This window comes from Acyrthosiphon pisum, chromosome X (assembly GCF_005508785.2).
Source record: "Acyrthosiphon pisum isolate AL4f chromosome X, pea_aphid_22Mar2018_4r6ur, whole genome shotgun sequence".
NCBI classification, from domain to species: Eukaryota; Metazoa; Arthropoda; class Insecta; order Hemiptera; family Aphididae; genus Acyrthosiphon; species Acyrthosiphon pisum.
This window is the reverse complement of record NC_042493.1, coordinates 102417319-102432387: the sequence shown is the minus strand read 5'-3', so window position 1 is coordinate 102432387 and position 15069 is coordinate 102417319. Positions and strand designations below refer to the sequence as shown.

At 27.1% G+C, this 15069-nt stretch overlaps 1 protein-coding gene and 1 long non-coding RNA gene across 2 annotated transcripts; one reads left to right on the top strand and one right to left on the bottom strand.

The window, feature by feature from the left end:
• Positions 1-3286: 3286 nt before the first annotated feature.
• LOC100574010 lies at positions 3287-6833 on the bottom strand. The gene is made up of 7 exons (XR_510847.3): positions 6652-6833; positions 5986-6084; positions 5871-5909; positions 5527-5731; positions 5214-5331; positions 4973-5143; positions 3287-4694 (listed from the first exon to the last, which is right to left on the bottom strand). It is a non-coding gene; the product is annotated as an uncharacterized LOC100574010 (long non-coding RNA).
• A 163-nt stretch (positions 6834-6996) lies between these two features.
• On the top strand, positions 6997-14705 carry LOC100573925. The gene is made up of 7 exons (XM_008186221.3): positions 6997-7453; positions 10374-10482; positions 11537-11625; positions 11705-12522; positions 13661-13759; positions 14009-14190; positions 14288-14705. Exons 3-7 carry the CDS (start codon positions 11580-11582, stop codon positions 14544-14546), a joined length of 1404 nt encoding a protein of 467 aa, XP_008184443.1. The 5' UTR covers positions 6997-7453; positions 10374-10482; positions 11537-11579; the 3' UTR covers positions 14547-14705.
• Positions 14706-15069: the final 364 nt, after the last annotated feature.

Here is a 15069-nt window from a genome sequence, read left to right as displayed (position 1 = left end):
CAAACACAGATAATCTTCTTACCATCAAGTTTCATAATAGGTCGATTCACTCTAATTGTTAAGCTAACGGCATAAAACGTGAACTGCTGAGCGTAAATTTGTTATGTCGTACGCTTGTAAGACGGAGACAACAAATGCGGGTGTAACGACTATATTTTCGATTTACGTATGCTATGATCGCGATGGCTGTTGAGCGCGTAGCTACAACTGCTGCCGCGCGTCGTCACAACAGCCGCCGCCGCCGAAACTGAAGAAAAGTAACGATTAGACCATGAGTCCCTGGTAGCTGATTTTAAAACGCGCCACGTCTGACCACTTATCCATTGAACTGCGCATGCGTGTGGATTTAATTCTAAACATAATAATATGTCGGCAATCGTGTATACGCGTTGCGCATGTGTAGGAATGTAGGAATATGAATATTTATGAAATTTATATTTGATAATATTATGATAAAAGATTATATATTATTATATTTTTATACTGAAAACAATATTTTTTTATTTTTTTTTTATTTTTTATTTTTATATAATATTTTTAATATGAGACCGCTGCCGCCGCGTCGATGTGGCGTCTCTAATATATCTTTTACGTATCCGTATTTTTAATTTCAAACGGGCGTGGCCAATTTTTAAGATTAGTACCAACAATCAGGGGCGGATTTACCCATAGGCCACAAAGTCACTGGCCTAGGGCGCAATATTTTTTGGGGCGCAATTTTTTAGTTAATTTTTACTTTTCAGTTTTTCATAATTTCATAATTCTATTTACCTAAATCTATATTTTATATTAATTTTTTTTCGTATACAACTTGCATGAAATTGGAGAATGGCTCACGTAGTCACGTCGCAGTAACGTTTTAATTTATAAGCTATAATGACCTTGCCGATTGAGTTTAATCCTGCGACCAGCGACCATACTCCGGACACCTTATTTTTAGATTTAGTTCGTCTGGTTTAGTAGCGTTTTCACCCTATGATCAATTTTACAGATCAACAATATTATTATTATTATTATTGTACAGTTTAATCCAGCGCCACCGTAAAAAGAAAGTAACAAAAAATAATATAATAACTGCACGACGAAGTGTATTAAGATGCTGTCAGCTCACTATTTCTCTGGCTCACGCGGAACATATTATTATACAAAACACATTTACGCAAAATCATTTTTTTTATGCGTTTAAGTAATCTTAGAGTAAAGTCACCCGTTACAAAAAAAATAGAGAATAATATTTTCGAAGGAATGACATATCGATTTGTCTAAATATTGTCTCAAAACAATTTAAACATCGTTTAAATTTACAGCATTTTTTTGTTTGTTTTGAAAGTCGAATACAAAGTAAAATAATAATAAAATATAAAATCGATATGTCGTTCCCTCAAAAATATTATTCTCCATCTTTTTTGTAATAGGTTACTTTACTCTAAGATTACTTAAACGCATAGAAAAGATTACTTTGCGTAAATGCGTTTTGTCTATGTTGAGCGTGGGCTAGAGAGAGAAAACGAATAGTACGCTGACATCCTCTTAAGACTGTAAAACACAGGTCAATTTCAAATTTGTTATAGAACATAACTAATTTTCTAATGCGTCAATTAACTCCTAGTAAACTACAAAACATCAAAAATATTGTGAAAAACGTGCTTTTGTAAGAAAAATCAAAATCGTACCTTTAGAAATTAAGTTATAAATGAAAAAATGTGAACTTTTTAATGGAAATTTATGTTAAATTCAGAATCACGGTAGCCGTCGTCGTTGCAACAGCGTTGTCAATGTTTGTTATCTAGTCATCGGGGAAAATATGACAAATTTACCGTTCTTATAGAATAGATTATTGTGTAAATAGGTACACAATATTTACTCAGTATTTACACAAACAAACGCTTCCATAGAATGTTTTTTCGTATACGATGATTTATCAATATAATTCAAATATTATAACACATTCATTACAACGACATGCTTGACACCTACTGTAACCACAGCGGTACCCACTTGTTCACAATTTTTTTATACAGGATGATTCACTAAGAGTAAAACAGTCATTATTTCAAAAAGTATTGACTTTTTTCAAATTTTTTTTTTCAAAATTATAGATTTACGCTGTTGTTGAATTTATAATTTTTTTATATTTTTCACTATCAACTTTTGATTTTCAAATGGTAACCTATACTTTTAATTTCATAAATTAATAAGGCTATTTTTTTTATGAATTATCATGTTTAAATTTTCATTTTTCATTAATCCATTAATGAGATATAACTTCTCAAAGTTGGGTAGTTTTGGGAGGTGTTTGTGTGTTAATTTGTTACACCTATTTGGTAGATACCGCACCAATTAGGATTTTTATGCCCTAGGGTAAAAGATATTACATTTTTCAGATCAATTCATGAAGTACTGTAAACTTAAGTTGTGCCCCTAAATGTATTTAATAAGTCCCATTTGGCAAGGTTCCCTCAAATCGCCCCACTGAAGGTGTTTTCAGCATTGGTCATAATAATACTTACCCTCGTACTTACCAACTACAAAGACCAGAAGTTATAATTAGTAATACATTTGATATTGTTCAATCTCAAGGTATATCAATGATAACCGTTGTACCTACTCACTACAAGTGCTTATTATAACTAATTGGACCATTACTGTCACTCGTCATATGACACATACTTGCGTGTAATCCTCTTGTCCGCACTGGCCACTACAAAATACCAACGGGCTACGGGTATGAAACAATACGATGATGCCTGATTAGGCTGATTCACAATTAGGTAAAAATCATAGATCATCTGTTATTTGTATTGTTAATTTTGTTCTGTACACGATTACCACGATTACAGATAATATCTATAATATTATTTACATGGTTACATGATAATATGTAAGTATACCTATTACCAGATTATCGTGAAGCACATAAAAATATGTTGAGTAGATGAACGGTTATTAGGTTATATTTATTGTTATAAGTTTGTATTTTGTAAGATTATAAGAAATAATTCATAATTGAATTGTGCCAAATACTTTAAATGATTTAATTAAATTGTTATCTTGAATCGTTAATGTTAATAAACTTTTACTTTTAAATATTTCACATTTTTAAGTTTTTAAATTTTAATTATGCACTTTTTATAAATAAAGTAAAAAAAAAAAAATAGAAACTTACATGAGCTCAAGATACCAAGGTTCCATTGTAATCCAGAGACATGTAAATTTTATTAGAATGTAAAATGTTAAATGTATCAGTATAATTCCTTATAAGTTACAACTATTACATACTACACTAAAACCATTTACTTATTTATTTCAAGTTAAAAATAAAATGACAATGATTGTTTGGTAATACATCTAACATGAACATATGAAGAATATTTGATAAACAATTATAATAATGTGTGAAAAAGAAAATAATATATAAGGTATACATTATAAATACAATATTACCTATTAATTATTATTATTACGGAAAAAATCAACATTAAGCCTGTTTAAAAGACAAATTATTAGAACTATCACGTTTTGAGGGATAGTATTACAATGAAATTCTACATACACTTTATTTAATTGGCTAGTTTGACAACCTAAGACCAAATAGTTAAATGTGATTAAGAATTCTGATCAATATAATGCCATTCAATATTTTAAAAGTGAAAAAAATATCTGCTTAATTCTGACCTCTAAAGTTTCAAAAATTGGGGAGTAGGAAGAGTCTTTTAAATATTGGGCAACACACTTAACAGCAAAAAACAAAAATGTAGTTTTATTCACCGTACTATTGTAAGTTCTTATTTGGGGGACTATTTAATGAATTATATGAAAACGTGAGCATGGGCAAGAAGGTAGATTCTCAAGAAAACTCTAGAAAATGCTCTGCCGGTAATTGTTCTATTAACAAATAATAATTTAATATAAAAAATTTTTTCTTGAAAGTCGATTTGATGGGATTTTATACTAGTTGAGTATGCCTCATCTACGTGAAAAAAATTAAATAATAAACCAGTTCTCTAGGACAAATCTATCTTGGATTACTGAACATGTTGAGTATTGTCCCATAGTTGACAACCATATAATGCAATGTGTTAAGGAGAAAAAAGGTGTGTTTTCATGTATTTTGATTGTATAGATCTGTTAAACAAAATTGTATAAACCAAGACTGATTGTGAGTGTTTAATTTGGGACAAAGATGACAATGAGATTATGAATTTTGATATATCGTAGCAATATTTGTTTTGACATTTTCAATAAACCGACTAAAAGCTAAGGATATCAAGTAAATGGAAAATTGGAATACACGTTTTGAGAATACTTTAGGAAAATTTGAATATTGTAAAAATATATTTTTGTGAGAAATCTTAAGGGAGGAGCTTTAGTCAAAGACAAACATCACTAAGATAAAATCCAAAATCCCAAGTGTGTTTTGCTGACTGAGAGATTATATTGTCTCCTGATATAAACAATTTATAATTGTTAGCAAATGGAAGATTAGTGTTGAATGAAAAATTAAATATGATGGCGCCTGGTGTGGTGGTAAAATGATGACCTCCAGCGATGAGGCAGAAGCAGGTGTGTATAATGGATCCAGATTTAGTGTTGATTATGAAATTTTGAATTACAGCATGAAAATCATGTTCTACTAGAAATAAAAATCTGAAGACGTTGATCCAGATTTAAAAGTTGTTGGCAATATAGAAAATCTGAAAAAAAAATAATTTTAAAACAATACTAGTAAAGTAGTTTATGTAGTCACTTTTCTCTCATTTTTTAACCAATTATCTCTTATCAAGTAAACATTTGAAGAACAGAAGAATGGAACTCAGAACACTGACAATCTTGAATATTGCATCTGTTATTTGTTATGAAACGTATTTTAGTTGTTTGTCATTATAAAATACAAATAATCAAAACAATTAAAAAAACTAACAAATGTTTAAGATATTCGTTGATAAAGTATAGGAAAAAAATATTTAGTCACCTTATAGTACCATCAGCAAATAAGTAATGTATAAACTCCATCGTGTAATTTATAGTTTGTATCAGTCTGTCCAATACATAGTACCATCAGAAGCTATTACAACTGAATTTGGTAATTTAGGACATACACAATCAATAACTTCATCCAATGAAACTAATTGCTCTTTTGTGCCTATTATAAAAAATTGAAACAAATATTGTGTAAAAAATGTATGCTATCAGTAATTTATTTTAAAACATACAATACTGATCTGGATTTAAATTAACCATAATATGCATCAGCTACATATAAAATCCCGTTGTATCCATAATTTATTAAGCCAAGTGGACGTCTACAAATATGTTCTTTGTATAATCCATCTAATACAAATATATCAAATTAAAACCAGAAAATTAAATTGGTATTTAATTATTGGAATAATATACATTGGTTTAGTACAATAATTATCTGCAATATGTTAATATGATTTTTGGCACAACAATTTAATAAATATTGGAAAAATTAAATTTTTGATGAGTGATATTATCAAGTATTTATAAAATAAATTTACTTACCACAAACTTTTCCAAATTTCACAACAGGAACTAGGTACTTCATTATCGATAATTTTAACAATATGGCCATAATGCAATGTATATAAAGTATTATTGTATTAACAGACCTTCAGGCCCAACAATTTGATCTTTAAAAAGTTTTGATATGCCTGATAACTTTTCATTTATCTCCAACGGTCCGATCAAAGTTCTTTGTGGTGTGACACTATAAACGATTTCAGTTATAATTATAATAACAATGATAACAATAATAAATTATTATTCCAAGATATGTTTATATAATATTGAAGAATTAAGGTTTAAGAAATAGTGGCCCAATTTACTAATAATATAATACTATTTACCGTGTTTTGATAATATTGAAGGTGCGTTCAATAATTATTCTGAAAATATCAATATATTTTATGATTAAATGTTGACACATAAAATATATTATGTATGGTGGTGTTTACAACTTACCTGCATTCGTTGAATGTGACGTTGTACTTTAAAGACATGGTGAACAAGCCAATTAGAGCCGAGGTATATATCCAATGTCAACAACAAGTTTGCGATTGTCTGCAAATGAAAATTGAACATAATATTTATAATGAAATAAAACAATTATTACTATAGGTAGGTACACAGAATAAACCAATTATAACGGAAAACGGTGGTACAGCTCATGGATACCTATGAATTTAGGAATTTACCATTTTTTTGCCATTGCGTCATTGATACAATATAATTGTTGAATTATTTGTAAGAGCGTGTTGTCGAATTAAATGTAGCAATTGCAACAGTAGAAGTAGAAATAGCGGTAGCTAGACTTTAATAAATTATAAAATAAAAAAACCTAATTTTAACGTTATGTAACTTGTTTAAGTCGAACGCTGGTTACACATGATAAATAATAATATTATACTCGACTATATAATTATTATTATTGTTACAAATTTTAGATTAGGTATTAGAATTGATACATATACATGTATGGACACAAACAAATCTTATTCACCAACGGGCTACAACAACGTCTACTACTACAGACTGTAAGAGTTTGTACTCAGTAGTAGGTACCTACTTTCCTGTCAATGTACAATAATAATATCGCGATTAGCATAAAACTATAATGATATAACTTACACTGCCTGGTACATACTGCTCCTAGTGACTTCCTACTTGAGTGATGCATTCATTATGCCTACAACAGGCATAGTTTTGTTTAGTGTATTCGCCAGCTCTAGCAATAATATTATAACAATATAATATTTTAGTACGTACGTAGTAAACAGTACTTAACTAATAAATATTGCGTGAACACGACCGCCGACTGCAGATGATAAAAAAAAAAAAACCCTGATAACAATCACTGCTATAGATAACAACCAAAACGTTTTTAAAACAAAAACAATTCTTTGTTTCTTATTTGACTGATAAGTGATAAGTGACATTTTTTTTTTTTTTTTGAACTACCATCAACTTTTGATTTTCAATATTGGAAACTTATACTAAAAACACTCCATAACGTAATACAAATATTCTATTCATGAATTTCCACTTAGAAACTTTCAGTTTTCGTTTGCGGGTAATTAAATTGGCATAGCCTTTCCGTTTATAAAGTACCAAAGTGCTCACCATTTACGAATTATATCATAACTTATAGAAATTAATAATCGTAATTCCAAAGTAATTTCCATTACACTTTCATTTCCTGGAAACAATTCTAACGAAATTGCGTTACACGTATTACATATTTTCGTTACGCTATTACACCCAAAGCAGCAGTCATCTATCACGATTAAAGATCAAATTAATTCTTTAATCCTATCAATGGATCATTAACAATGATTCATCGTTATTGAACTCAAGTTTAACACACATTGCCGTGACTTACTCAATGATGAAGTACACTCAACACCTGAGGTGGGCAACCCAAGCCTAAGAGGTAACCTATTGTTTTTAATTTTTGTATCTTGTCATCAGTGATCTCTGATCAGTCTTTGCTTTTATTGTGACGGGGGTAGTCAAATTGCACTTTTTAGTTTTTAACTACCTATATTAAATGGTCAAACTGCAGTTAGGTAAAAAAAAAAGATAATGGTCGAACTGTTAAAAAATGGATAATCAACAAAAATATTCAAAAAATAAAGTTCATTTAAATGTCAGTAAAACATTAACTTCCTTTCCTGCTTAAAATGCAATCATTGGCATATTAATTATTATTTTTATACTTTTTAATTTTATATATCATAATATACGTACATTAAAAGTCTGATAATATATTATATAATGAAATTACTTTTGTAGAAATTATAAGAAAGTGAGTTATGATATGTACTGTTTAGGTACCTAAATAAGATGCACTAGTGCACTGTCTAAAAAATATGTGTTCGAAAATTGCCAATGTTTGGTTTTTCTTAAGATACAGTCTAAAATAAACTGGATACTCTTTTAACTATGATATCAGAAAAAGTTTAGATTAATAAGGAATAGGCATGTGAATTTAACAGTACTTATATTTTAATTTTATAATATGTAAAATTAGTACCTACTATTCTATGAAGTATGCACTTTTTATTCACTGTGTAAAGATATTGTATAATTTAGAAATGATTAAAAGGGAAAGAAGCAGTGACTTAGTTGTGTAAACCATTTATAAAGATAAACATATTAATGAGGGTGTTAAATGGCGTTGTACACTCGTGGTTGTCGGTCGTCTTTTAAAATTGAAAGTTCTACAATTATTTTTCAATGTGAGTTACATGATCACGAAGAACCGTGAATTTACATGAAAAAATTATTTCAAATTCAGGAAAGAGAAAAGCAGTTGATGAAAGTATTTATAGACCATTACAAATTATTAGGGATGACATTATCAGAAGCAAAATTTATATTAGTTTTCTTAGCAATCGAGAAACACTGGAATTTTTATATAAATTCAGTTTTGACATGATTTTTTGTACATTTGGTGTATCTTAAAAATGTATAATTATAAAGATACTTGACATTTTCACCAAAGGGTTTTAGTTATAATTTTCCATACATGGTAAAATTTTTAAAATATATTAATTTTTTTATTGTATAATATTATAAATGTCGATACAATTTTTCAAAAAGCTTGACAATTAAATACAACTATACAAGGATTCTCTAAGTGATTTATTTTAGTAAACAATTTAATTATATTATACATTTCATAAAAATGACTAATTTTTGATTTTCAACATATTTTATTCAAGTATAAGAAGAAGTATTAATAGAAATAATTATAAAAGGTGCTCATGAGCATAAAGTACCATTTTAGGTTAAATTTATTTTGTTTTTAGAATTATATATTGTAAGTTTCAAGATCACTGTAAAAAAATCCAGAAAATACTTAACATTTTATAAAAGTACAAAATAATTTACTTGTAAATGAAAATTATTTAAATTTATTAATAGTGAATAAATAGTTATTCCATACAAACTTAAAGTGAAATTAAATTTAAAAACTTAAATTAAAAACATACTACAGTATAAGTCCATTAATATTTCATGCATTTAGTATTACAATTCTTGTATCTTACCTATAATAAACAGTCATATTTATTATTTTGTACGATACACATTTTTTGAATACCATTTATTATGGTGAAAATTATTTTTGAAAGTAATAGTTACAATTCTATATTTCTTTTTTTGTTAAATTTATTTGAGTTTTGAGCAAGATAACAAGACAAAATACTAAAAATAATGATTTAACTATTACTATTGGTAATTTATAGTTGAATACTATGAAAATAAGACTATAGTCAAAAGGCATGAGAATATAACCATTCCCTTTATACAAATTATACAAAATAATATTCAAGTTCTAAATTAAACTTTAATTATCACTTTTCTATAGTTTTATTGTCTTGTCATTTTCTAAGGATGCTGAAGCAATTATATTTGCTGTTGAATGACACGAAGTACTCAAAACTACATCTGAAAAACAATAACAAGTTATGAACCTCTTTATTATTGACATTTTATTTTAAGTTTTTCAATTAGAGAATAGTATTATAATTATGAGCAATACAAGAATTGTTCATAAATTAATGAACATTCTGTGTGTAATGTTTAATAGTTCCAACACATTTTGATAATATGCAGAATGTCAGATAATAAATTATACTATATATTAATATAGATTGAGCTAAAGCAAAATAAACCATTTTCAGACATACTATGTCTAGAAATTCGTAGTTATTCAAATTTGTAAAAACATTTTCTTAAGCACGTTACATTTAAAGGACTTATTATATAATAGGTTACTAATTTAAATAATATAAGTCTGTGATTGAGGATATAATAATAATAATAATAATAATATATACAATGTACTCATAGTATGTCTATTATCTATTTCTGTACTTAATATTTTTATCATATTTTACGTAACATTATGCCTATATTATTTTGATTATACATTAATTTAATTTAATTTATATTGAATTTTTCGAAGTGATTTATTTTAAATTGAATAAACCAAACTACTTTACTGATACAGTGATATCAATAAATACTTTATTAAAATATAATATGTATAAATTATATTATGTTAGTGTTCAAAAATTGGTTTAGGTAAATAGAATAAGCATAGGTACTGAATAGAATGAACTATGAACTTAATGGGTAGAAACTGTAAACCAGAGTTTATCTTTTTATAATACTGGTTAGGCATTTTTAAATAGGTAATAATATGAATTATGTAAATTGACATAGGTATAAATGGTACCTACCTATAATAAATATCCTCAAAAGGAACAATATTACTCTAAGCCACCCATGTTAATTTAATACATTTCATACATTATATAATATATAATACCTTTTAATTTCAGGATAACCTACAACTGACATTGCTATTTGGTTTTGGTCTTGGTGCTACAAAATACACTGAAGATATTGATTCTAATTTCTGTATTGGATAGATCGTCATTTAAATAACTAGTGAGTATTCCTAAAACATTAAATACAAATTTATAAAATAAAATACTAAATGCCATCCCAATTTGAATTATCAGACTGTGAACTGTCAACCATGACCAATTCTCTATAAATTAGAAGCTATATGTATATTTATGCTTGACTGGTATGGTTACAATTCATGTTGTTTAGTAATTTACCTATGTATATAACAAATGTTATAGAGTAACTATCTAATGTTACAAGTCACATTAACACAATTAGTTTGAAGTATTCGTTAGTAATTTAAGTTACCTGTATGAGTTAATCTCTTCAAACTAGTGAACTTTTTTCCCAATTAAAATGTTAGAACCATTTGAAAATATTAGAATAGCTTTTTGGCAAGTCTATGATGTTTTATAAACTTATAATACTGATATGTCAATTATGCAGACAATTTATTTTGTATTTTAGAAAATGTATATAAAATGTTATCTAAAATTTGTGACAGAAACTTTGAAGATAAAATTAAATATAAAATTATTATTTAAAATATTATATTAATATAATTATTATTTTAATAACTTTTTCAGTATTCATAATACAAAGAGGAAAATATTATGTTAATTGGTAGTATTATAAATTTAGAATGTATGAAGGATTTATAAAATTAGTTTATAAGAAGGCGCTACACCACCGTGCAGAGAAAATGCGTATTGTTGTAGCGCCCAGCTTGAAAACACTATCATTAATCCTAATATAATATGATTTATTTTGAATTTTATCAATATTTCTTATTGGTACCTTAGCAAAATTTTAGATCTTTTCATTACAGACAAATAATCAAAATCAAAAAGTAATTCTTTTTCCACTCTCAGCAACTAAACATTAAAACATTTATAGATTATTTGTGCCTTTGTAACAAACATTTATTTTGGTAATTTCTGATTAATATTTTGATAAGTATTTTTTTGATTTTTAGTGATAATAATTTGCCCAATTTATTAAAAAAAAAATTATAAAAATATATTTTTATAAATGTAATTATTTATATTTTTTTGAATTACATTGAAGACATAATTTTATAATTAAATTACAGGAATACATATTGAAAATTAACTATTGATCCTGAAATTAATGTAATGGCTGATAAAATGAAGAAGAAAGATCTTGATAATATATTAAAAGGTAAGTAATCAGGAATTAATTCATGTATTAAAATTTCATATGAAGACAGTTATATTTAATATTGTTCTGTGAAATATAGATGGATTTGCTTGGAAAACAATAGCAGGATACCGCATACCATATATTATGCGTTTAGTTAATGATAAACATTTGAAATTTGTAGCTACTCGGATGGCTGAATATGAACTCCTTAAAAAATATTTACATAATATACATTCTTATATTTATACTTCATGTACACCAGTTATAGCTTATGTGATCACTGATTCGGAAGCGAAGATATTAAATTACTTAAACGAAACACATTATGGAAATGGCAAAGATTTCCAATTCTTAGCAGGAATAGATTATATCGTCCGTTTAGAAGATATTCAAAAGTTTTATTTATACATAAACATATGTTATAAAAAATTAAAGTGCAACAATACTTCAGGTTACAAAGAAAAATGCGGTTTTATACGTATTAACTCTGACCCTTTCTCCTGTGTACCATATTGTACTCAAAATGGCCAAAAATATTTGCCTTTGTTCTACTTTGAGGGAGATACAGAAAATCTTATACAAAAAACTATAAAATTAGAGAACTGGAATTTGGCCTATCTCAGGTTCTGTTGGAAAATTCAAGGTGTTAAAGCTGAGTTTTTTGCTGGTGACTCTTGCTTAGTGGTCAGCCTTGATGATATCAAAAATTTGTATCCACCAGAAACACATTTTGAGGATATTTGGCCATTTAAAATGGCTAATTCACATCTATCAACCAATCAGAATTCTTTCAAGACCAATACACCAGGTTCCTGGTTCAAAGTAGTCCCTGATAAAAATTCTATTCCTCACATGTCTTCAACAACACCCGTACCAATCATTCCACACAGTACGCAAGTGAAGAAGAACCAAATGGTATGTGTTATGTACTCAGTTTATTAAATTTATTTTATATTTTTGGTTCTTTAAAAATATTGTTGCCTGTATCTTTCACAATGTATTCAAATATATCATTTATTTTTAGTAGGTATTAACTATAAATAAATACATATATCAATTAATAATTATATATTTTAAACCTGACTAATAATTATGTAAATGGGAAATGTAGTTTGAAAGCTTTATTTTTTACATACTTTTTTGATTTTATTTGTTTCTTTTAATGTTATTGTACCTTTTAAATTCTTTTTTGGATGCTTTTTGACTCAACGAATAACATTTTATTAACATACAGGTATAACAGAAAGAACTAACAAAAAAAAAAATAGTGGCTTAAACGTATGGCAAAAATTGATAAAATTATATTTGTTGTTATCATGTTAACAAATTTCCAAAAATAATATTTTTTAAAATGTTATTGTGTTCCAAATTAATTTAATCAAAATAATATTGAAATTTAAAAAAATTCTAAAAAATAAACTACTTGACATAGATAAATGTTATTACCATCCAAATCGTTCTTATAATCAGATTCATAAATTGGCTATTTTGATTTTATTCAAAAAAATTTAAATCAAATTTAAAATTTAAAATTTTTGGTATCAAAAAATAAAAATAATTTATTTTAGTACACGTGTAGCGCAAGTGTTTATAAATTAAATATATAAAAAAAAATTTTGAACTAAAAAGTCCGTAAACCGCTCATAACAAGTCAAAATATATTTAAAATTTTATCACTTATAGAAAATGCTAATATTTACCAAAGAGTTATACCAAATTAAATAAAAATTCTCCGTATTAGATTCATTGTTATGAGTTTTTATTTTGTTTTTCCTGGCGCTTCTAAAAACTACTGGAAATTTTTCTTTTCCTTTTAATACAAGAAAATAATCCTATCTGTTTTCCTACCTTTAATAATAAAAAAAAAGTCTTCCAGAAATGCAAATTAATTTTTTTTTTTGAGTGTTTGAAGTTCAAATTTTGTAAACATTAGATATTCACTTGTAAAAGTAATATTTTACCTCAATTGATTTTTTATATTTTGTTATAATTCATAAATGAATAACCATAGGTACTTTTTTTACCAAATTTTTATTTCATAACTTTTCAACAGGAACTACAACAGACGCAGCAACAACAACAACAACAACAAATAATAACTACTCCACAAATTCAAGCACAAGAAAATAATTCAAATAATGCTCCGTACAAGGTTTATAATGTTTAATATTTTAAGTTTGCTTACAGTTATTGGGAGCTAGAATAAAATAATATTATTTTTCAAACCTTTATAATATAATATATAATCTTGGGATTAAACATGAGATACTAATATAGATTCAACCATAAATTAATAATATTATAATTGTATTGACTAATTTTTACATATAAATGTAACTGTCCATATTAATAGACATTCAATAAAAATATAAATAAATAATAATTATATATTTTAACACAGATCCAAATGGCAGCACTTGAAGGGAAAACTATCCACTGCATAAATGCCAACCCTTGTATATATTCGGATTGGATGGTGACCTTAAAAGACCTTGTCTGGATGGTATTGCCTTCTTGCAATGTTGCGAAATGCGCTCACATCCTGCACATATGCTTAAAATCGACGATATTATTTGGGAAATCGTAAGTATCTCTACTCCCCCTTCTTTTAATCATCCTACCACTCTTATAACACTGATTGAATGAGGTTAATACATTTTGTTGGTGGTTTGTTTGACAGTGAACAGTTGGCCATGTTGAAAGAGAATGGACTCATCCGGTCAATGAACCCCGCAGATACACCGATGGCCATGTTGAAAGACGTCACGCTACTGTTACCACAGTTAAAGACATTAGTGTTAATGCAAGATAAAGAATTATATACCAATACCAATCTGCAGGTGGACCTTCCAAGTGACAACATATCAGCTAGGAATTCGTCAGACACAGGGGAAGCCGACCAACTGTCCGAAGCCATGTCAACTTGTAAAATAAAATAGTTAATTAATTAGTTGTTTATATTTAATTTATGTACTGACCAAAAAACAAAATGGGACATATTAAATTAATTAATATTGTTTTATTTTGCGTTTAAAAAGAAGTAGAAATCTTCTGATGTCTTATTACTCACATATAATATAAAAAAAGTTTAGCATAAACCCACATTACATTGTTATAAATTGATTATAATAGTTAAAATATTCATACACACTTAATTATTTGAGAAATCTCCACAAAGATTATAATATGCAATCATATTTTTTATTCCATATTTATTTAAAAAATATTCAGATTCCAATTATGTACTGAGTGTAGGTAGCGTAAATATGTAAATTTGCATTTTTGATCCCTAATGTGAATACATGTCTACACAATAATTTTCCATCATAGTATACTATTATACTTTGGAAGAATTTCTAAAGTTGTTGCAAGCATATTATTCAAAATTTTCAGCATTTAAGTCCCTTTCATACTTTCTATACTTTGGTTATGTGTGTTGTGCTTTTGTGCATTAAATACCAT

What these genes read in the sequence shown, in the direction of transcription:
- LOC100573925 (XM_008186221.3), top strand. Translation starts at nt 11,580, where the DNA reads ATGGCTGATAAAATGAAGAAGAAAGATCTTGATAATATATTAAAAG. An exon ending in CAAATAATGCTCCGTACAAG is followed by an intron (nt 13,760 to 14,008) that starts GTTTATAATGTT and finishes ATTTTAACACAG; the next exon opens with ATCCAAATGGCAGCACTTGA. An exon ending in ACGATATTATTTGGGAAATC is followed by an intron (nt 14,191 to 14,287) that starts GTAAGTATCTCT and finishes TTTGTTTGACAG; the next exon opens with TGAACAGTTGGCCATGTTGA.